At 33.2% G+C, this 17353-nt stretch overlaps 4 protein-coding genes across 4 annotated transcripts; 1 reads left to right on the forward strand and 3 right to left on the reverse strand.

The window, feature by feature from the left end:
* Positions 1-654: 654 nt before the first annotated feature.
* LOC111418889 (acidic mammalian chitinase-like) lies at positions 655-4587 on the reverse strand. The gene is made up of 10 exons (XM_023051593.2): positions 4515-4587; positions 3922-4456; positions 3399-3516; positions 2908-3344; positions 2450-2682; positions 2219-2389; positions 1930-2162; positions 1617-1871; positions 1256-1561; positions 655-1196 (listed from the first exon to the last, which is right to left on the reverse strand). Exons 1-10 carry the CDS (start codon positions 4570-4572, stop codon positions 783-785), a joined length of 2760 nt encoding a protein of 919 aa, XP_022907361.2. The 5' UTR covers positions 4573-4587; the 3' UTR covers positions 655-782.
* A 270-nt stretch (positions 4588-4857) lies between these two features.
* LOC111418906 (acidic mammalian chitinase-like) lies at positions 4858-6386 on the reverse strand. The gene is made up of 5 exons (XM_023051609.2): positions 6277-6386; positions 5686-6217; positions 5514-5631; positions 5124-5429; positions 4858-5068 (listed from the first exon to the last, which is right to left on the reverse strand). Exons 1-5 carry the CDS (start codon positions 6329-6331, stop codon positions 4937-4939), a joined length of 1143 nt encoding a protein of 380 aa, XP_022907377.2. The 5' UTR covers positions 6332-6386; the 3' UTR covers positions 4858-4936.
* A 1117-nt stretch (positions 6387-7503) lies between these two features.
* On the reverse strand, positions 7504-8322 carry LOC111418907 (leptin receptor gene-related protein). The gene has a single exon (XM_023051611.2). It carries the CDS (start codon positions 8036-8038, stop codon positions 7652-7654), a length of 387 nt encoding a protein of 128 aa, XP_022907379.1. The 5' UTR covers positions 8039-8322; the 3' UTR covers positions 7504-7651.
* Positions 8323-8696: 374 nt separating this feature from the next.
* On the forward strand, positions 8697-16862 carry LOC111418905 (Transitional endoplasmic reticulum ATPase TER94). The gene is made up of 5 exons (XM_023051608.2): positions 8697-8856; positions 9140-9499; positions 9657-9849; positions 14797-16386; positions 16444-16862. The coding sequence occupies exons 1-5, from the start codon at positions 8840-8842 to the stop codon at positions 16693-16695; spliced, it is 2412 nt and encodes an 803-aa protein (XP_022907376.1). The 5' UTR covers positions 8697-8839; the 3' UTR covers positions 16696-16862.
* The last annotated feature ends 491 nt before the right edge of the window (positions 16863-17353 follow it).

Below are 17353 nucleotides of genomic sequence, written 5' to 3' on the forward strand. Positions count from 1 at the left end.
TAACATCGATTTTCCCTCATCTGGTAATAGAATTTTCAAGTTTATTGACGTCGCAGCCACTGGTAGCAACTACCTTCCGCGAAAGCAATTTTTTACATATTTATATACCAAAAATTACTTTAAAATTAATATAATTGCATAATTACTTGAATGTGGAAAACACTAAATGCATTTTTATATTCAGACCTCAACGATAATTACCATGTTTGGAGTACACGCAGTGGAATTTTCCATATATTATCCTTCTGTTTGAATGGCCCAATACAAGTCACTGTAAGTGACGTGAAGCTCGTCGATAACCCGCTGTGTCGTTGTTAAACACATCAACAAAACGTTTAAACACATTTTGTGTGATTGTCTCATTCTGCAAGATCGCAGCATAAAGCTTTTGGAGCACTGATTGCATCAAGAGGATACCATAGCTAAGTCGTAACCCTCTCCATACATACAATGCCTTCCAATACGAAGATTCATATCGCATGCTATTTGATCCGGTGTTGAGTTTGGGCAACAAGTCATGGTCGTCCTTCTGTCTTTATGTAGCTGCAAGGATTACATACTGTTAGTAAGTAATCATTCTCGTTTTGCCATAATATTCAGCATCATGCCAACTATACCAGGAGAGTAATCCGTGTCAGGAAATAAGGAGAGATATTCACCTTGATAAATTTATTCACCAAGAATACAATAATATATATATAATGAAACAATAACAAATATAATATACATAACTAATTATTCAAACTACAAAAAAGTGGGTTTTAAACTCAAATCATTATGACTCAACAATCGACATTAGCCGCCCAATTACACACTCCAAGATTAAGATCATAATATAAACCATTTGAACAAGTGAATGAGAACATACTGTATCCATTGGCGCTTGCTTGACAATAATAGAAGACGCTGCAATTACTCGGATCTCTCATATAACCAGTTGTTGTACAAGTAGCCCCCACACCGGCTGTTGGTGCAGATGTGGTACTCGATGTACTAGAAGATCCGGAATTTGAACCATTTCCTGTTTCAGGGCCGGTTCCTGTTGTAGGCGGTTCAATAGTTCCAGGAGGTAATCCCATGCTAGTTTTGATTTGGCTCAAAATTGGATTAACTGATCCACATTTTCCGTGGAAATCATCCGTTTCCAAAGACCAAACCATTATTCCACCTAACCCGCGAGCTTTAGCATAAGCAACCTAAATGTTTCGAAGTATTTAGTACAGCTTTCAATCTTAAACCCAATACAACTATATACCTTTATAGCAATTGATTGCGGATTGTCGTATCCAACCCATTGATTTCCTTTGTAAGCGTACGGCACCTTTTGTTCATCATCCCAAACAACAGTCCATCCATTAAGTACATTTTCGCAAACTTCGTTGTAACCTAAAAATCCACTTTCTCCTGTGTATTGTCCTCCGGTGCCAGCTCCCGTTGTTGGTGCGCCAATGTTAGTGTTAGCAGTGCTTTGTAAAGTAAAGGTTCTTCCGTAAGTACCAACCCCCATAATTATTTTATCCGGAGAGGCACCTCTTGCAATCCAACCAGATATACAAGAATCCTAAAACCACATAATAAGCAAAAAAAAATTATTTTTTAAATTTAATACTACTTACGACATTAAGACTTCTTTGTGCTGCTGTAACATCAAAAGATGACGGATACAATGGTGCATTATGTCCTGTAACTCCATCCCAAGATCCGTGTAAATCGTACGTCATCACATTAATAAAGTCTAAATACTTTGATAAAGCTGGTACATCATAAGAAAGATCAACTGAAGCAGCAGCAGCTGCAACAGCTGCGGTTAACAAGTACCCGTACTTATTGAATTCGGCTCTCATTTCTTGCAAAAGTAACGCAAAGTTGGCCTAAAATCAAAGTTTTAGGTGGAATAAAGAAAAATTAAAAAAAAATATGTTTATTTACTTTATCAGTGGATGCGCCACCTCTTTGAGCTGGATATTCCCAATCCAAATCAAAACCGTCAAAACCATATGTTTGTATGAAACTGATAGCGCTTTGAATAAACGTTGCTCTTTTCGCTGCTGAGGATACCATTGCGGAATACGTAGAAGATCCTTCGTTCCAACCACCAATAGCTATTAATGTTTTCAATTTAGAATTTCTAGTGCGAAGATTGTTAAAATTTGCAAAACCAGCTAAAAATCCCAACAAAAATTAATAACAACAAAAAATTATAATTACAATTTTTTACCCAAATCTACCGATTGCCAAGAATCTAAAACTTTTATTGTGTTATCATAATTCAAACCAACGAAAGCATAGATGATGTGAGTGCATGAATTTGGATCGATATTGCTAACGGTATATTTTCCATTTCCGTTTCTGTACGCAGCCCAATTACCGTGGTAGCACACAATTTTATCTAAGGAAATAAATTCAAATTAAAGAAATTAATTGGACGTTTTACAAACAAATCAAATACCTGTATTTGAATAAACAGAAGCTATGCTTCCGGTTAACGCTAATATTAAAAGGATCAACATCTTGACGGAAATGCCGAAACGAAGGATCGACTCAGCATATGTGAACAAAGGGGATAACGTAGATTTTTTATACCTTTTTTGCGCAAATGATTGTTTGCTAAGATTATTTTTATGTGTTTTGAAATGCGTAAAGGACGTTTTTTTTGTGTTTACCAGATATTTTCTTATCGTACTTAAATGGAATGTTAATTTTTTTTAGGATAAGTGTAATAACATTTATTGACCTGTCTTAGGATTTATTAACAGGTCAACATTTGAATGTACCAAAACGAGCGTGGAGGTATTGAGCAGAGAATATTTTTATTGTTTAATTACATTTTTAATTAATTAATTGATACAATAAAATGTATGTAACATTTTAGACAATTTAAATTAAATGAAACACTTTAAATAAATTCAATTCATTCCCATACTTCTTCTTATTTGATTAAGAAGTGGATTCTTACTACCACAAAGCCCATGAAAATCATCGGTTTCAATAGACCAAACCATAATTCCTCCCAAATTCATTAAATCTGCATATGCAACTTTTATATCAATAGATTTTTCGTTATCATATCCAACCCATTGATCGTAAAAGTAAGCATAAGGTACCATTTGTTCTACATTCCAACTTTCTTTCCACGCGTTAATAATATTCATACAAATTTCGTTGTAGCCCAACATCCCGGACGATTTAGAGTAAGGTCCTGGTTCACCACCACCGATTGTTGGAGCTCCAATATGATTAATAGTTGCGTTTTCCAACGTAAAAGATCTTCCGTACGTCCCAATTCCTAAATTAATTTTATTAGGAGATGCTCCTCTATGAATCCAACCTCTAATGGATGAATCCTTAACGTGAAATTTAAAGAAATATTTTAATTATCTTTAATTTGGAGTACTTACGACGTTAAAAGGTGAATACGATTGACTTTCTAAAGGAAATAATCCTGTGTGATGACCTACAACTCCATCCCAAGATCCACGAAGATCGTAAGTCATTACATTTATGTAATCTACATAACTGAAATCAAAAAATTAATGAATTAGAAATTTGCCAAATATTTGTTCAGATAACGTTCATATATTAACAATAAATTCTTATTGTGCTATATAATTATGCTTATGATAGTTCACTCAAGAAAACATGTTGTTGCAACTCTTCTATTACATTATGATTGAATAAGAATTGTTCCTATAACTTTATCCCATGTTCAGGAATCCTTCAATAATAGACATGGGTTTCCAAATGAACCAACTCATGTATTCTATGAGTGCCAAGTACTGGAATCGTTCTGTCATATACCTGAGCTTGAAATCATTCAATCAAAACTTTAATTTACTCAAAATAAACATATGCAACTCTTCTACTTTGGAATTCATGATTAATAAAGCATATTTAGTTCCAAGTCATAAATTAATTATTTACCGATTTAATTCAGGTACATCATAAGAAATATCAACTGATTCACCCCATGCGGCAACAGCAACAGTGAATATCCATTCCTTTTCATCAAAAACTGGTCTCATTTCAGAAAGCAACTTGATAAAATTTTCCTTATCTTCGGGTCTTCCACCTCTTTGGGCAGGAAATTCCCAATTTAAGTCGAACCCATCAAAGCCATGGGTTTCCATAAAATCAATGACACTATTTAAGAAGACGGTTCTAGTTTCACGTGTCAGAACCATGTCAGAAAAAAGTTCCGATTCTTCGGTATATCCTCCTATTGAGACCATAGTTTTTAAATCTGGGTTAATATCTCTTAAACCGTTAAATCTTCGAATCGCCCCGTTTACTATGGCGTTTTGGGGATCTATAATGTTAATGGTCGAGTCGTTATTCAAACCGATGAAAGCAAAGATAATATGTGTGCAAACGAATGGGTCGATATTTTCGATATCGAAGCGACCATTTCCTTGTCTCCAAACTGCCCAATTTCCATAATAACAAATAATAACTTTATCTAAAATATTATTAATAAGGGAATTATTTTAAACATTTTTTATCAAAATACTACCCACCAGTAACTGCTTGGGATATAACTAAAATAACAAACAGTGTAACAACAAGCTTGTACATTTTATAAACTGTTTTGTTATACCCCAAATAACGAAATATATAACACGAAATACACAAATTTTAGGTTTTTATATGATCAAATTAACCTTCAAGATCTTATCAAGTATTAAGAATACGTAGAAATGAATATTACGATCGATCAGTAGATATTAATAGATTTTTAAACCTTGAAAATTTTGATACTACATAAGTCTTTTTAATGAAAGTAAACAAATAAATTCATATCGAGTAATATTAAATTAATCTAGCAAATATGATAACAAAATGACTCATTAAAAAACCGAGTTAAATAATAGTAAAGACATTTATTAGGATTTGAATTGATTTAGATTGGAGCAATGAAATTAAAAAAATTACAATTTCATTAAATTCCGTTTAAGGTCTTCTTGATTTGGTTTATCAAAGGACTTTTCTCGCCACAAATCCCATTAAAATCATCGGTATCAACAGACCAAACCATAATTCCACCTAAACCTTTCGAGATTGCATATTCTGCCTGTTAAATCGAAACAGTATAAATAAAAATAAATTATTGTTATAATTTTAATAACCTTTAATTGTAAAGATTTGACATCATCATATCCAACCCATTGATTTCCATTAAAAGCGTAGGGAACTAATTGGGTGTCATCCCAACTTCTAGTCCAACCATTGAGGATATTTGCACAAATCTCGTAGTAACCTAAAATGCCGAATTCGCCGGTATAAGGACCGAGTTCTCCAGCTCCTAAGGTTGGGGAATTTACAGAATTTTCTTTTTCGTTTGTTAAGGTGAAAGATTTTCCATAAGTTCCTGTACCTAAAATTAATTTTTCAGGGGATGCTCCTCTTTTTATCCAATCGATTACACAAGAATCCTAAAAATTTTTATAATCAATAATCTTATTTTTTTTTAATTATGTAGAGTACGATATCACTTAATGATAAAGTATTTCACTAACAACGTTAAGTAACATATCCCAATCATTTTCAGCTGGATGTAATGGAGCATTATGTCCCGTAACATTATCCCAAGAGCCGTGTAAATTATACGTCATTAAATTAATGAAATCCAAGTAACTTAAAATTTTAAACAATTAATAATATCCGTTTTTATTTCTTTTTTATACTTACCGATTTAATCCAACAACATCATAACAAATATTAACCGATTTATAAGCTGCATTAACAGCAGCAGTTAGCAACCACCCCCTTTCATCAAAAACCGGTCTCATTTCGGCTAAAAGTTGAATAAAATTTTCTTTATCTCCCGGTTTTCCCCCTCTTTTATTAGGATATTCCCAATCTAAATCGAAACCATCAAATCCATACGTTTCCATGAACTCAATAGTACTATTAATAAAAATCGATCTTGTAGTAAGAGTTGAAACCATATCAGAATATCTTTCAGAACCCTCGGTCCAACCACCAATAGCAATCAACGTTTTTAACTCAGGATTTATTAATCTTAAATTATTAAATCGTCTTATTGCATTATTTCCGATAGAATTTTGATAATCCAAAATGTTTATTGTTGAATCTTCATTTAAACCGATAAAAGCGTAAATTAAGTGAGTGCAAAGATATGGATCAATGTCCTCGACGTCAAAACGACCTATTTGTGGTCTTGTTTCGGCCCAATTTGAAAAATAACATACGATTTTATCTAAAACAATATATTCATATTTTTTTAATTAAAATTAGAATAAATTAAAGTGTTGTTACCAGTGGCTTGTGAAAATGTAATAAATAGTAATAAATACACAGTAATTTTGAACATTTTTGATGAATCACACGTGTTTATTTAAAATCGTCAAATCTACTGAACTAAATATAAAAAGCAATTTTAAGAGAATCAAAAAATCTTTAAAAACAATCTAATCTTTGTCGATATGGAGCACTTTAATATAAGTGCCTAATCAAAAATCATTTTGTCACATAAATAATTCTCCGGAACGATACCCAGATTTGAGATATAACAATAACATTTATTAGGGATACTTTTGTTGAGATTATGTACGAAATTTTAGAAGATTTTTTTTAATTACTTTATGATCCTGTTGTTTACCTTAATAAACACTTGACCCTCACAATTACTTTCATTTTTTTTGTAAAACAAATAAAATTAAAAATAAAAACATGAAAGAGCTGCATTGTTTTGTACGCATAATGACGTAAAACATTGAAGCACTTGCGTTATTTAGGTACTTATGAATGGTATTTGTTCAATTCTGTAACATATTTTGTTAAATATTTTCGCCAAAAATATATTCGTAAACAAATTTATATTATAAGAATGTTAACTTCAATATTAAAGTGTTCAGAATAGGCAACCAAACTATCTCCTTTTGTAATTAATTTGAATTAATCTAATAATTCATTGCAGATTTCGTGGAAATCGAAATGGTAAGTCGTTTTGCAGTTAACTTCTAGATAAACGTTATCAGATAGTTACGTTATCGACCAGTTTAACTAGAGGTGGTAAAAGCGCACCTAAATATATTATAGTATTCTTTGGCATAGGAAAATTTATTTAGTATTCAACATTTTGAACAACACTTCTTCAAATTTATCAATTTCTTCGCAACTTTGCAAAACCTTAAACATAAATTTAATTTTTGGAATAATTTATTCTCCATAAACAGCAAGGAATTTGATAAGTTCATATGAATGAGCAATAATAATATATGAGAAGAAATAGTCTACTTGAGTGTTTTAGATCAAGTAAAAACTAATAGAGAGAACTCACAGAAAATCAGTAATCAGATAAAATAATGCCAAAAATAACTGAAATAAAATAATCAATATTTTTTTTTTGTGAGTGTATTTAATTTTATAAAATATGTAACAAATATTTAAATAATAGATACAAAATTGATAACAAATCCACTTTAAATACAATAATTATTATTTTGTCCAATTCATCTTAATGTTAAAAAATAAAGAAATGGAATATATTAATAATTTATTTTCTATGATAATGTATAAATGTAAATCCTACCTTGTACAGAATACATCAAAGTTACAATAAAATAAGCTTACAAAATATTCTAGCAATTATTAATGAAAAAAAAAATACACACACAATTCATACATGAGGCTACCACATGTTGTAGTCATCTTCTTGATCAAACGAGATGAAAAATCCAATAAGTGTCAAATAAACTATGACATTGCCTGCTAAAGTTAGATTGCAAGCACCCCATTGGATTGTTTGGACTCTGGCTAATACAATGGGTAGTGCAAAAGAGCTTACAACAATTCCCATTGTTATGAATATAGCATTTTCAAGTATAGCATTGCTAGTATCTTGATGTATGGTGTACCTACGCGCAACCAAAGTTGGAATTGGTGCTAAAACATAAAAAAGGACGACGAAAAAGGGCCACCAAAGTGCATATTGGGGTAGGCCGCAAGCCAGTATCACCAATGTCATGCCTATTGAACCAGCAAAGGCCAAACCAATTAATCTAAGGAGGAAACTCATAAAAATTAGATGAATACATTAAGTTTAATTACTTACGCTATCGTTGGGAAAAAGATCCAAATTAGAACATGAAAACAAATGGTTAGAATGAATCATCAACAGTTTTGGTAACAGAGAGTTAACGTACCTTTAATTCCTGCCATTATATTGATTTTAAGGGACTTATGATTTGAATAAAAAAGCCTGAATTGTTGATTGTTTAAATTATCGCTTTGGCATTTTAAAAAACCGTTTCAAAGAAAGTCAATAGTTCTCTGACTTGACAGATCGGAAAAACAAATCGAGAATGCTAAGTGTCACATTAATCGAGAAGTTTGCTTCAAGTGATCTTAGATAATTTAATAAGATTCAATATTTGAGAGAAATTAATTTATTTATTATTGAACATCATAATTGATACATGAAATTCGCGTTTAATTAATAATTAATATGTTAATGTTGTAGTGGAAATTTTACAAGTCAGTTGTGAAGTTAGCAGCATACACCTTAATTTTTTGTAAAATTAGCTTGAGAAATATTGATATTTAAAGCAGAATTTTGATTTAGATGGGTTTATTATTATTGGAGTATTGCTTATTATGTAAATGGGGGAATAATTAAAAAAGAAATAAAGAAAATATGTGGTAGGTGCTGCCATAGTCTGCGGACTGTCAATTTTATAAACCAACAGAAAACGGCAACGTCATTTACTAACGATCGTCGCCTCTTCTCGAATAGTTCGCGTTTTATATCTAATTTGTTAAGAACCGGTCCGTTTTCGTTGCCCAACGTTCATATTTCATATTTACCAGACAACCAACGATGGCAGAAGGAAAAGGGTGAGTATCGCGAATATTAGAAATCACCGACCCGGTACACCACTTTTATGCTATTGTCATCATGGTGAAATCAAAGATATTTCTAAAGATCGATTGCATAAAACGTTGAATATCTATTATTTTTCATTATCAAATTAATAAAAACAATCACTAGGTAATCACCTATACAAATTTAAAGTAGTTACAAGTAGTTAAAACTTTTCAATTCTTTAAAAAATTTTTTTTTAAATATAGAGAGTAAGAACAAAGAACTTATTAATTAAATAAATCAATTTTATTTCAGTCCTGATGATTTGGCAACTGCAATTTTACGTAAAAAGGATCGTCCATACAGACTCTTAGTTGAAGAAGCAATCAACGATGATAATTCAGTCGTATCTCTCTCTCAGGCTAAAATGGATGAGTTGCAACTTTTTAGAGGGGACACCGTCCTTCTTAAAGGCAAACGTAGAAAAGAAACGGTTTGTATTGTTCTCTCGGACGATACATGCCCCAATGAAAAGATCCGGATGAATCGCATCGTCAGGAATAACTTGAGAGTTCGATTATCGGACATTGTCTCTGTTCAACCATGTCCAGAAGTTCGATATGGTAAAAGAATTCACGTTTTACCCATAGATGATACTGTCGAAGGTCTTGTCGGGTAAGATCTTTAGTTATTATTATTAATTTTAATAAAAAGAAATTAATCAACAAGGTCAAATTTTGTTATCAATGCATAAAAGATAATAAATGCAAAATATTTTAATTGCAAGCAACTAAAAATCGAAACTTTAAAATTAAATTTATTGTTTTAATAGGAATTTATTTGATGTCTACTTAAAACCATACTTTTTGGAGGCCTATCGTCCAATTCATAAAGAAGACATTTTCGTCGTTCGCGGTGGTATGAGAGCTGTTGAGTTCAAAGTTGTGGAAACTGAGCCATCTCCATATTGCATTGTAGCTCCAGATACTGTTATTCATTGTGATGGAGAGGCAATTAAACGAGAGGTTTGTATATGTTATATAGTTTGGGGGAAGTCCCTTCTTTTTTATATTCTCCTCAATAAAAATTTATCACTTTCATTGTTTATATTCACAGATTGTATAATCTAAAAAGACAGTTACATCCTTTGTTCAGATGTAGGGTTAAACACAAAACTTTCTAGGTCAAGTTTTAGTTCAATAAAAATATACAACAATTTAAAACTGAATAACAACTAAAAATTGAACTAATATTATACAGTAATACCCCAAAATTTACGCGATAGGTCGAATTCGCGTAAGTCAGGGTACAATTTTGCATATAAATACATACAAGTTAGGTTCAATTGGGACTAGAGACTAAAGAAAACAATAATTTAGAAGAAATATGTTTAATAAACTGTTAGATACTACATACAACAAAGTATATTATTATGTACATATTGCAAAAAAGTAAATGGACGTTATTTTGACACAAAATCTAATAATGTCATCTGACGAATTAAATTTTTTTTTCTCACGCAAAATTTCTTCGTAGCACGCTAATAAATTTGTTATTCCCCGCTTTGTGGTAGAAATGCGCATCTCGTTGCAGTATATTTTTTCTAAAATTTGTAATCCTTTTTCAATTGAACTTCTGTCAAGTTTGATGTCTTGTCAATGTCTTGCTCACGCATTTCTACAAGCTCATCAATTGTCAGCTCTTGATTGTGTGATTCCAGCACTTCTTGAACGTCATCACCATCCACTTCTAAATTTTATTGTCTGGCAGGATCGACCACTTGTTCAATCACATTGTTGATTCTTCCTGGGTTTCAGTGGTGAAAAAAAAATGGACACAATTTTTTCCAGACGCCATTTAAAGGTGTTTGTGAAATTTAGTTCCAAGATTGTCCAATAATTGTCACAGTATCTACAACATAGAATTGCTTCCAAAAGTCTTTAACAAAAAGCTCATTGTCAAATGCGCAAACGATCGTCTCGTGTAGTAAGCTTTAAATGTTTTAATGACTCCCTGGTCCAAGCACGTTGTATTTGGTGGCAAAAATACAATTTTCACACGTGGCACAGTGGAGCCAAGCAAGGAAAAATGTGGAAAAAAGTTTAATTTGATTGATTTCGTGGCGGATTGGTCTAAATAGGATTAATAATAATGCAATATTATGTAATACATATAAAAGATTCTTATTCAAAATAAAATAGTTACATTGCAAAAAATTACAATAGATATTTACATTGATTTGATTTATCAATCAGATTTAGATTTTGAAGAAGCGTCAACATCCGTTTCGTCTTCGGTATCCAAAACTTCTTTGTCGCTAACATTCTTTCTTTTCGATTTGTCTGTAAGACTTGGTATACAGTGTGTCCGTAAAGTAGCGGGTATAGGCGATAAAATCATTATAAACGGTTTATGGAAAGATCCCTGAAACGGGTCCTAGATATATACTTTTTTCCGCTATTTCTACGAATTACGACGTCATCGATATTTTTTTCAAATGGCAATTCTCCATTTATTGCGGAATATGAAAGAAGATTTGTTTCTGAATACAGTAATTCAATATTAATATTGGTTACATAAGAAAATTTAAGTGAAAAATTGCTTCAAATTTGTATAAATGATAAAAATAGCAGTAGCCATGAGTAACTATGGTAACCAATTATTGTAAACCAATGTCAAAAACTGATTTAATAAAGCTTTTTGAAGTGTGGTAGCGCTATCTTGTTGGAATAACCAATAAATTTTTCCGTCTACCATTGTATAAAGTATATAATAATTTGTAGGTTTTAGTTCTTTTATTTGTTTATCTAAATATTCTTTCTCCGATTTTATTAATTCTGCTACGTGTGCAAATTGAAACCGAATAGTATTGATTGCAACAGATCTTGGTATACTTCAAAAATGCGATTTATTGTGTAATTCAACAGTCCTTGCAATCTCTGCCATTGTCAGAAACAATTATATGTTCTTCTAGTGGATAGTACTCTCTTTTTGCTGATTAAATTTCTTTATAAGAACTAAATCACAATTACTATTTCTGGCATATTTTATTATACTGCTCTTTGGTGACGGTGGCACCAACAAACAAAGAAAGTGGTTCGCTTCGTGGAAGTTAATTAATTATAGCGGTGCATGTTGTTCCATAAGAAAAGCAAATCTGTAGATATTTATTTATACAAAATATACACAAACTTTTTTGATTGATTATGAAACTATAGGGTATGTACCTGCATGTTGTCATAGAAAATTGGCCCTAATTGTAAATTATATTTTCGACTTTTTTCCAACTTTTCATTGCTTTGGCCCCACTGTGCGTGGGTCGAAATTTGGATAACCTGGTGCATTGTCGATTAGTAATAACAAGGACTAAGGTTCAGTTCCAGTTAATAAAATTCGTAATTATTTTTTCATGCCAATATTTCGCAATTAATAATTATTGTTTCATCAAGGTGTAATCTTTTCTGTAAACAAACAAGCGACAATTAGTAACTAAGTACAAAATTATCAAAAAACCTTACAATTGCTAAAGAAAGTTTTTCGCTATTTTGGCCATTTTTCCTGCAATTGTAAGATTTTTTGATAATTTTGTACTTACAATTAGTTACGAATTGCCGCTTGTTTGTTTATAGTAAAGATCACACCCTGATGAAGCAATAATTATTAATTGCGAATTTTATTAACGATCCTATCCTGGAACTGAACCTTAGTCCTTGTTGCTAACGGGATTGAACAACAATCTCCTTGATTAATAAGGACATCACTTTAAATGGGATTTGTTTTAATTGGCAATAACGTTCGACTTCAGGTATGAAGTGATGACCAAATCAGTCTTCAAAGCGAGAAACTGTCACCCAAGCGTTAGCATTCCACTTCCAAATCATTAAAGAGGTTTTAATTTATAGTCATCAGCTGCATTCGCGCCAACGATCGCTGTCGATCGATTTTCGGCGGTTTTAAAACCTGGAAAAGTTTTCTCTTCATGCGCGATGAAAGTTCTTTTAGGCATTTTTTTTCAGATTAGACCAGTTCCATCTACGTTGAATATGGTTTGGCTGGTACCTTCTTCTACCATCGCCTTGAGTATCAGACACAGTCTCTTTATCAGCGCTTGCCGCCTCTCCACTTTCTGCGATGCTATGCCAATTACAACGACTTTTGAAACGGCTAAACTAACCGTTACTAGCTTTAAACATTTCATCTTTGACCATCTCCCCAGCTTCTTTTAATGTCTCAAAAATTAGCTTAGCTTGAGAGCACGTGTAAGTCGGGGTCCAATTTTGCATATAAAAATGCATACAAGTTATGTTCAATTGGGACCAAAGACTAAAGAAAACAATAATTTAGAAGAAATATGTTTAATAAACTGTTAGATAATACATGCAACAAAGTATATTATTCTGTACATATTGCAAAAAAGTAAATGGAAGTTGTTTTGACGTAAAATCTAATAATGTCGTCTGACGAGTTAAATTTTTTTCTTCTCATGCAAAATTCCTCGTAGCAAGCTAATAAATTTTTTATTCCCCGTTCTGTAGTAGAAATACGCATCTCGTTGGAGTCTATTTTTTCTAAAATTTGTAATCCTTTTTCAATTGAACTTCTGTCATGTTTGATCTTCTCATTGAACTTCTTTTTCTAGCTCACGCATTTCTACAAGTTCATGAATTGTCAGCTTCTGATTGTGTGAATCCAGCAGTTCTTGAACGTCATCACCATCCAACTCTAAATTTAATTGTCTGGCAAGATCAACCACATTATCAATTTGATCAGGATTTGGCGTTAATTCTTTCTGGGTTTCAGTGGTAAAAAGATGGACACAATTTTTTCCAGACACCATTTAAAGTTTTCTAAGATTGTTGAATAATTCTCGCGGCATCTACAACATTGAATTGCTTCCCAAAGTCTTTAACAGAAAGCCCATTGTTTTGTCTCGTAGCTTCATGTGGATGCGCAAGCGATAGTCTCGAGATTTAAATGTTTTAGTGACTCCCTGGTCCATCGGTTGAAGCAAGAAGGTTGTATTTGGTGGCAAAAATACAACTTTCACACGTGGGTCGATTAATTGGAGTTGCAGGATAATGACCTCATGCGTTGTCGATTAATAATATCACTTTAAATGGGATTTGTTTCAATTGGTAATAACGTTCGACTTCAAATATGAAGTGATGATCAAACCAGTCTTCAAAAAGAGAAGCTGTCACCCAAGCTTTAGCATGCCACCTCCAAATTACGGGCAACCCAGTTTTAGATTTATTTTTTAAAACTCAAGACTTAAGACACAGTTTCTTTATCAGCGCTTGCCGTCTCTCCACTTTCTGCGATGCTATACCAATTAGAACGGCTAAACCAACCGTTACTAGCTTTAAACATTTCATCTTTGGCCGCATCTCAGCTTCTTCTTTTAATCTCTCGAAAATTAGCTTAGCTTGAGAGCACACCGTGTTCAAATCAACAGGACAATTTTTCACTCTTACTTGATTATCACACCATATTTTCAACATTGTTTCCATCTGAGCAATAATACCATGACGTTTACGAATTATGGTTGAATTCAAAGGTTGAGCATATTTTACAGCTTCGAAAATTTTTTCTTTATCTTTTATAATTGTTCTGACTGTTGATTCCGATAGATTAACCTTCTTTGCCAATTCACAAAATCGAACTCTTTGATAATATTAAGTTTACATTCCAAAGATAATAATTTTCTTTTATTTTTTGATGCAAATGAATCACTATCAGTTCTACTTCGTTTGGATGACATAATTTACAATTTATTCAAAGCCAGTTCAGTGTTGGTAAACGTTTCTGTTGTAAACGATTCGCGTAACTCCGAATTTACATAAAACGGGGTATTACTGTAAATATTATAGAAAGCGTGACGTCACGAAAGGGCCATTCCTGTTCCCAGGATGTAGTAGTCCTCTTAGATTCTCTTATTTTATATTATTTTTTTTCTTTCTAATTCAAAATAGGAAGAAGAAGAAATGCTTAATGCCGTTGGTTATGATGATATCGGAGGTTGTAGAAAACAACTGGCTCAAATTAAAGAAATGGTTGAATTGCCATTACGTCATCCATCTCTATTTAAAGCGATTGGTGTAAAACCACCGCGCGGTATTCTTCTTTATGGCCCTCCAGGTACCGGAAAAACTTTAATCGCTCGAGCTGTCGCGAATGAAACCGGAGCATTCTTCTTTTTAATAAACGGTCCAGAAATTATGAGTAAATTGGCCGGCGAGAGTGAAAGTAATTTGAGAAAAGCTTTTGAAGAGGCGGATAAAAATTCACCTGCTATCATTTTTATCGATGAATTAGACGCCATTGCTCCGAAACGTGAAAAGACGCATGGAGAGGTAGAGCGTAGGATTGTTTCTCAATTGCTGACTCTTATGGATGGTATGAAGAAAAGTTCGCACGTTATTGTGATGGCTGCTACGAACAGACCAAATTCCATCGATCCGGCTTTACGGCGTTTTGGACGTTTCGACAGGGAAATTGATATTGGGATTCCGGATGCAACTGGTAGACTAGAAGTGTTGCGTATTCATACGAAAAATATGAAACTAGCTGATGATGTCGATTTGGAACAAATAGCTGCTGAAACTCACGGCCATGTTGGCGCTGACTTGGCTTCATTGTGCTCTGAAGCTGCGTTACAACAAATCCGAGAAAAGATGGATTTGATAGATTTGGAAGATGATCAAATTGATGCTGAAGTTTTATCGTCACTTGCTGTTACAATGGATAACTTCCGATATGCAATGTCTAAGAGTAGTCCTAGCGCTTTACGTGAAACTGTGGTTGAAGTGCCGAATGTTTCATGGGAAGATATTGGTGGATTAGAAAATGTTAAGAAGGAATTGCAAGAACTGGTTCAGTATCCAGTTGAACATCCAGATAAATTTTTGAAGTTTGGTATGCAACCATCTCGTGGTGTGCTGTTTTATGGACCTCCGGGATGTGGTAAAACTTTATTGGCTAAAGCGATTGCAAATGAATGCCAGGCGAACTTTATCTCCGTAAAAGGACCGGAATTACTTACCATGTGGTTTGGTGAATCAGAAGCTAATGTCAGAGACATTTTTGATAAAGCTCGTTCTGCGTCACCTTGCGTTCTATTCTTCGACGAATTGGATTCAATTGCTAAATCGAGAGGAGGCAATGTCGGAGACGCTGGAGGCGCGGCAGACAGAGTAATTAACCAGATTTTAACTGAAATGGACGGTATGGGAGCAAAGAAAAACGTGTTTATTATTGGAGCAACAAACAGGCCAGATATTATAGATCCAGCTATTCTTCGTCCAGGACGTTTGGACCAATTGATTTACATCCCATTGCCTGATGAAAAATCGCGTGAAGCTATCTTCCGCGCTGCTCTTCGCAAATCTCCAATTGCAAAGGATGTTGATTTGAACTACATTGCAAAAGTTACACATGGATTCTCCGGCGCAGACGTTACAGAAATTTGCCAACGTGCCTGCAAATTAGCCATTCGTCAAAGTATTGAATCTGAAATACGCAGGGAAAGAGAACGTGCAGCCAATCCAAATGCTGCCATGGATGTAAGTTTAATAAAACCAAATACTTTTATATTTATTGGTTTAAATATTTTTCTTTAGCTTGATGAAGACGATCCTGTACCAGAAATAACCAAAGCTCATTTTGAGGAGGCGATGCGTTACGCACGAAGATCAGTGTCAGACAACGATATAAGGAAGTATGAGATGTTTGCGCAAACTTTACAACAAAGCCGCGGGTTCGGCACGAACTTCCGTTTCCCGAACGCGGGTGGTACCGCAGCAGCCCCAGGAGGCACTGGAGGTGACCAAGGTAACTTCCATGACGATCCCGATGATGACTTATACAGTTAAGTGCGAGGCGAAGTCCCAGAGACGACCGTGTCTTTACCGTATTTATTAGTTTAATTCATTTTTCAAACAATCAGTTCAGGTCAATCTAGGTATGTTACTTTTCGTTCAAAGTGATAAAAGAAGTGAAAAAAATAATAAAAGGATTAAAAAGGTTTTTTTTTTGTCAAGTATTTGTTTTATTGTAGTTTCCTAAATGTCTTAATTCCTGTTATTAATATTAATGTGTTGAGAAAGATATTTCAGTTGTGGCAATAAAATAACGATCTGATTTTGAAACTAGACATATCATTTATTAATTCCAAAAAGTAATACTACACGATATAGTTATTAATAAAAATAGTTTGGAAACTTAATTATCATGTTTTTTTTTTATCATAGTTTATGGAAAATCATCTTCAGACCAACATTTTGAAACATTTACGATATCGTTCCAATAATTTTTAATTGTGGTTTTAATAGTTATTCAGAGGTATGAACTTAAATATTCGGGTTTAGCCATCATTATGAACCTTATTAAGTTTCAAACTAACATTATAAAACACGATCAGAATAAATTAAACGTTACCAACCCAACCCATGCGTGACGTCACGAAAGGACCGTCGAGCTTCCATTCGATTCTATATTGTGCTGTCTGAATCCAATTACTGGTCATTCTTT

Source organism: Onthophagus taurus, chromosome 7 (genome assembly GCF_036711975.1).
Source record: "Onthophagus taurus isolate NC chromosome 7, IU_Otau_3.0, whole genome shotgun sequence".
Lineage (NCBI taxonomy): Eukaryota > Metazoa > Arthropoda > Insecta > Coleoptera > Scarabaeidae > Onthophagus > Onthophagus taurus.

Coding starts and splice junctions, on each gene's coding strand:
- LOC111418889 (XM_023051593.2), bottom strand. CDS start 4,572: ATGTACAAGCTTGTTGTTACACTGTTTGTTATTTTAGTTATATCCCAA. Junction 2,683..2,907: donor AGAAGTATGGGAATGAATTG/AATTTATTTAAA, acceptor ATTCCATTTAAG/TACGATAAGAAAATATCTGG. Junction 1,562..1,616: donor CACAAAGAAGTCTTAATGTC/GTAAGTAGTATT, acceptor ATGTGGTTTTAG/GATTCTTGTATATCTGGTTG.
- LOC111418906 (XM_023051609.2), bottom strand. CDS start 6,331: ATGTTCAAAATTACTGTGTATTTATTACTATTTATTACATTTTCACAA. Junction 6,218..6,276: donor TACATTTTCACAAGCCACTG/GTAACAACACTT, acceptor ATATTGTTTTAG/ATAAAATCGTATGTTATTTT. Junction 5,430..5,513: donor GGGATATGTTACTTAACGTT/GTTAGTGAAATA, acceptor AAAAATTTTTAG/GATTCTTGTGTAATCGATTG.
- LOC111418907 (XM_023051611.2), bottom strand. CDS start 8,038: ATGAGTTTCCTCCTTAGATTAATTGGTTTGGCCTTTGCTGGTTCAATA.
- LOC111418905 (XM_023051608.2), top strand. Junction 9,850..14,796: donor GAGAGGCAATTAAACGAGAG/GTTTGTATATGT, acceptor AATTCAAAATAG/GAAGAAGAAGAAATGCTTAA. Junction 16,387..16,443: donor ATCCAAATGCTGCCATGGAT/GTAAGTTTAATA, acceptor ATTTTTCTTTAG/CTTGATGAAGACGATCCTGT.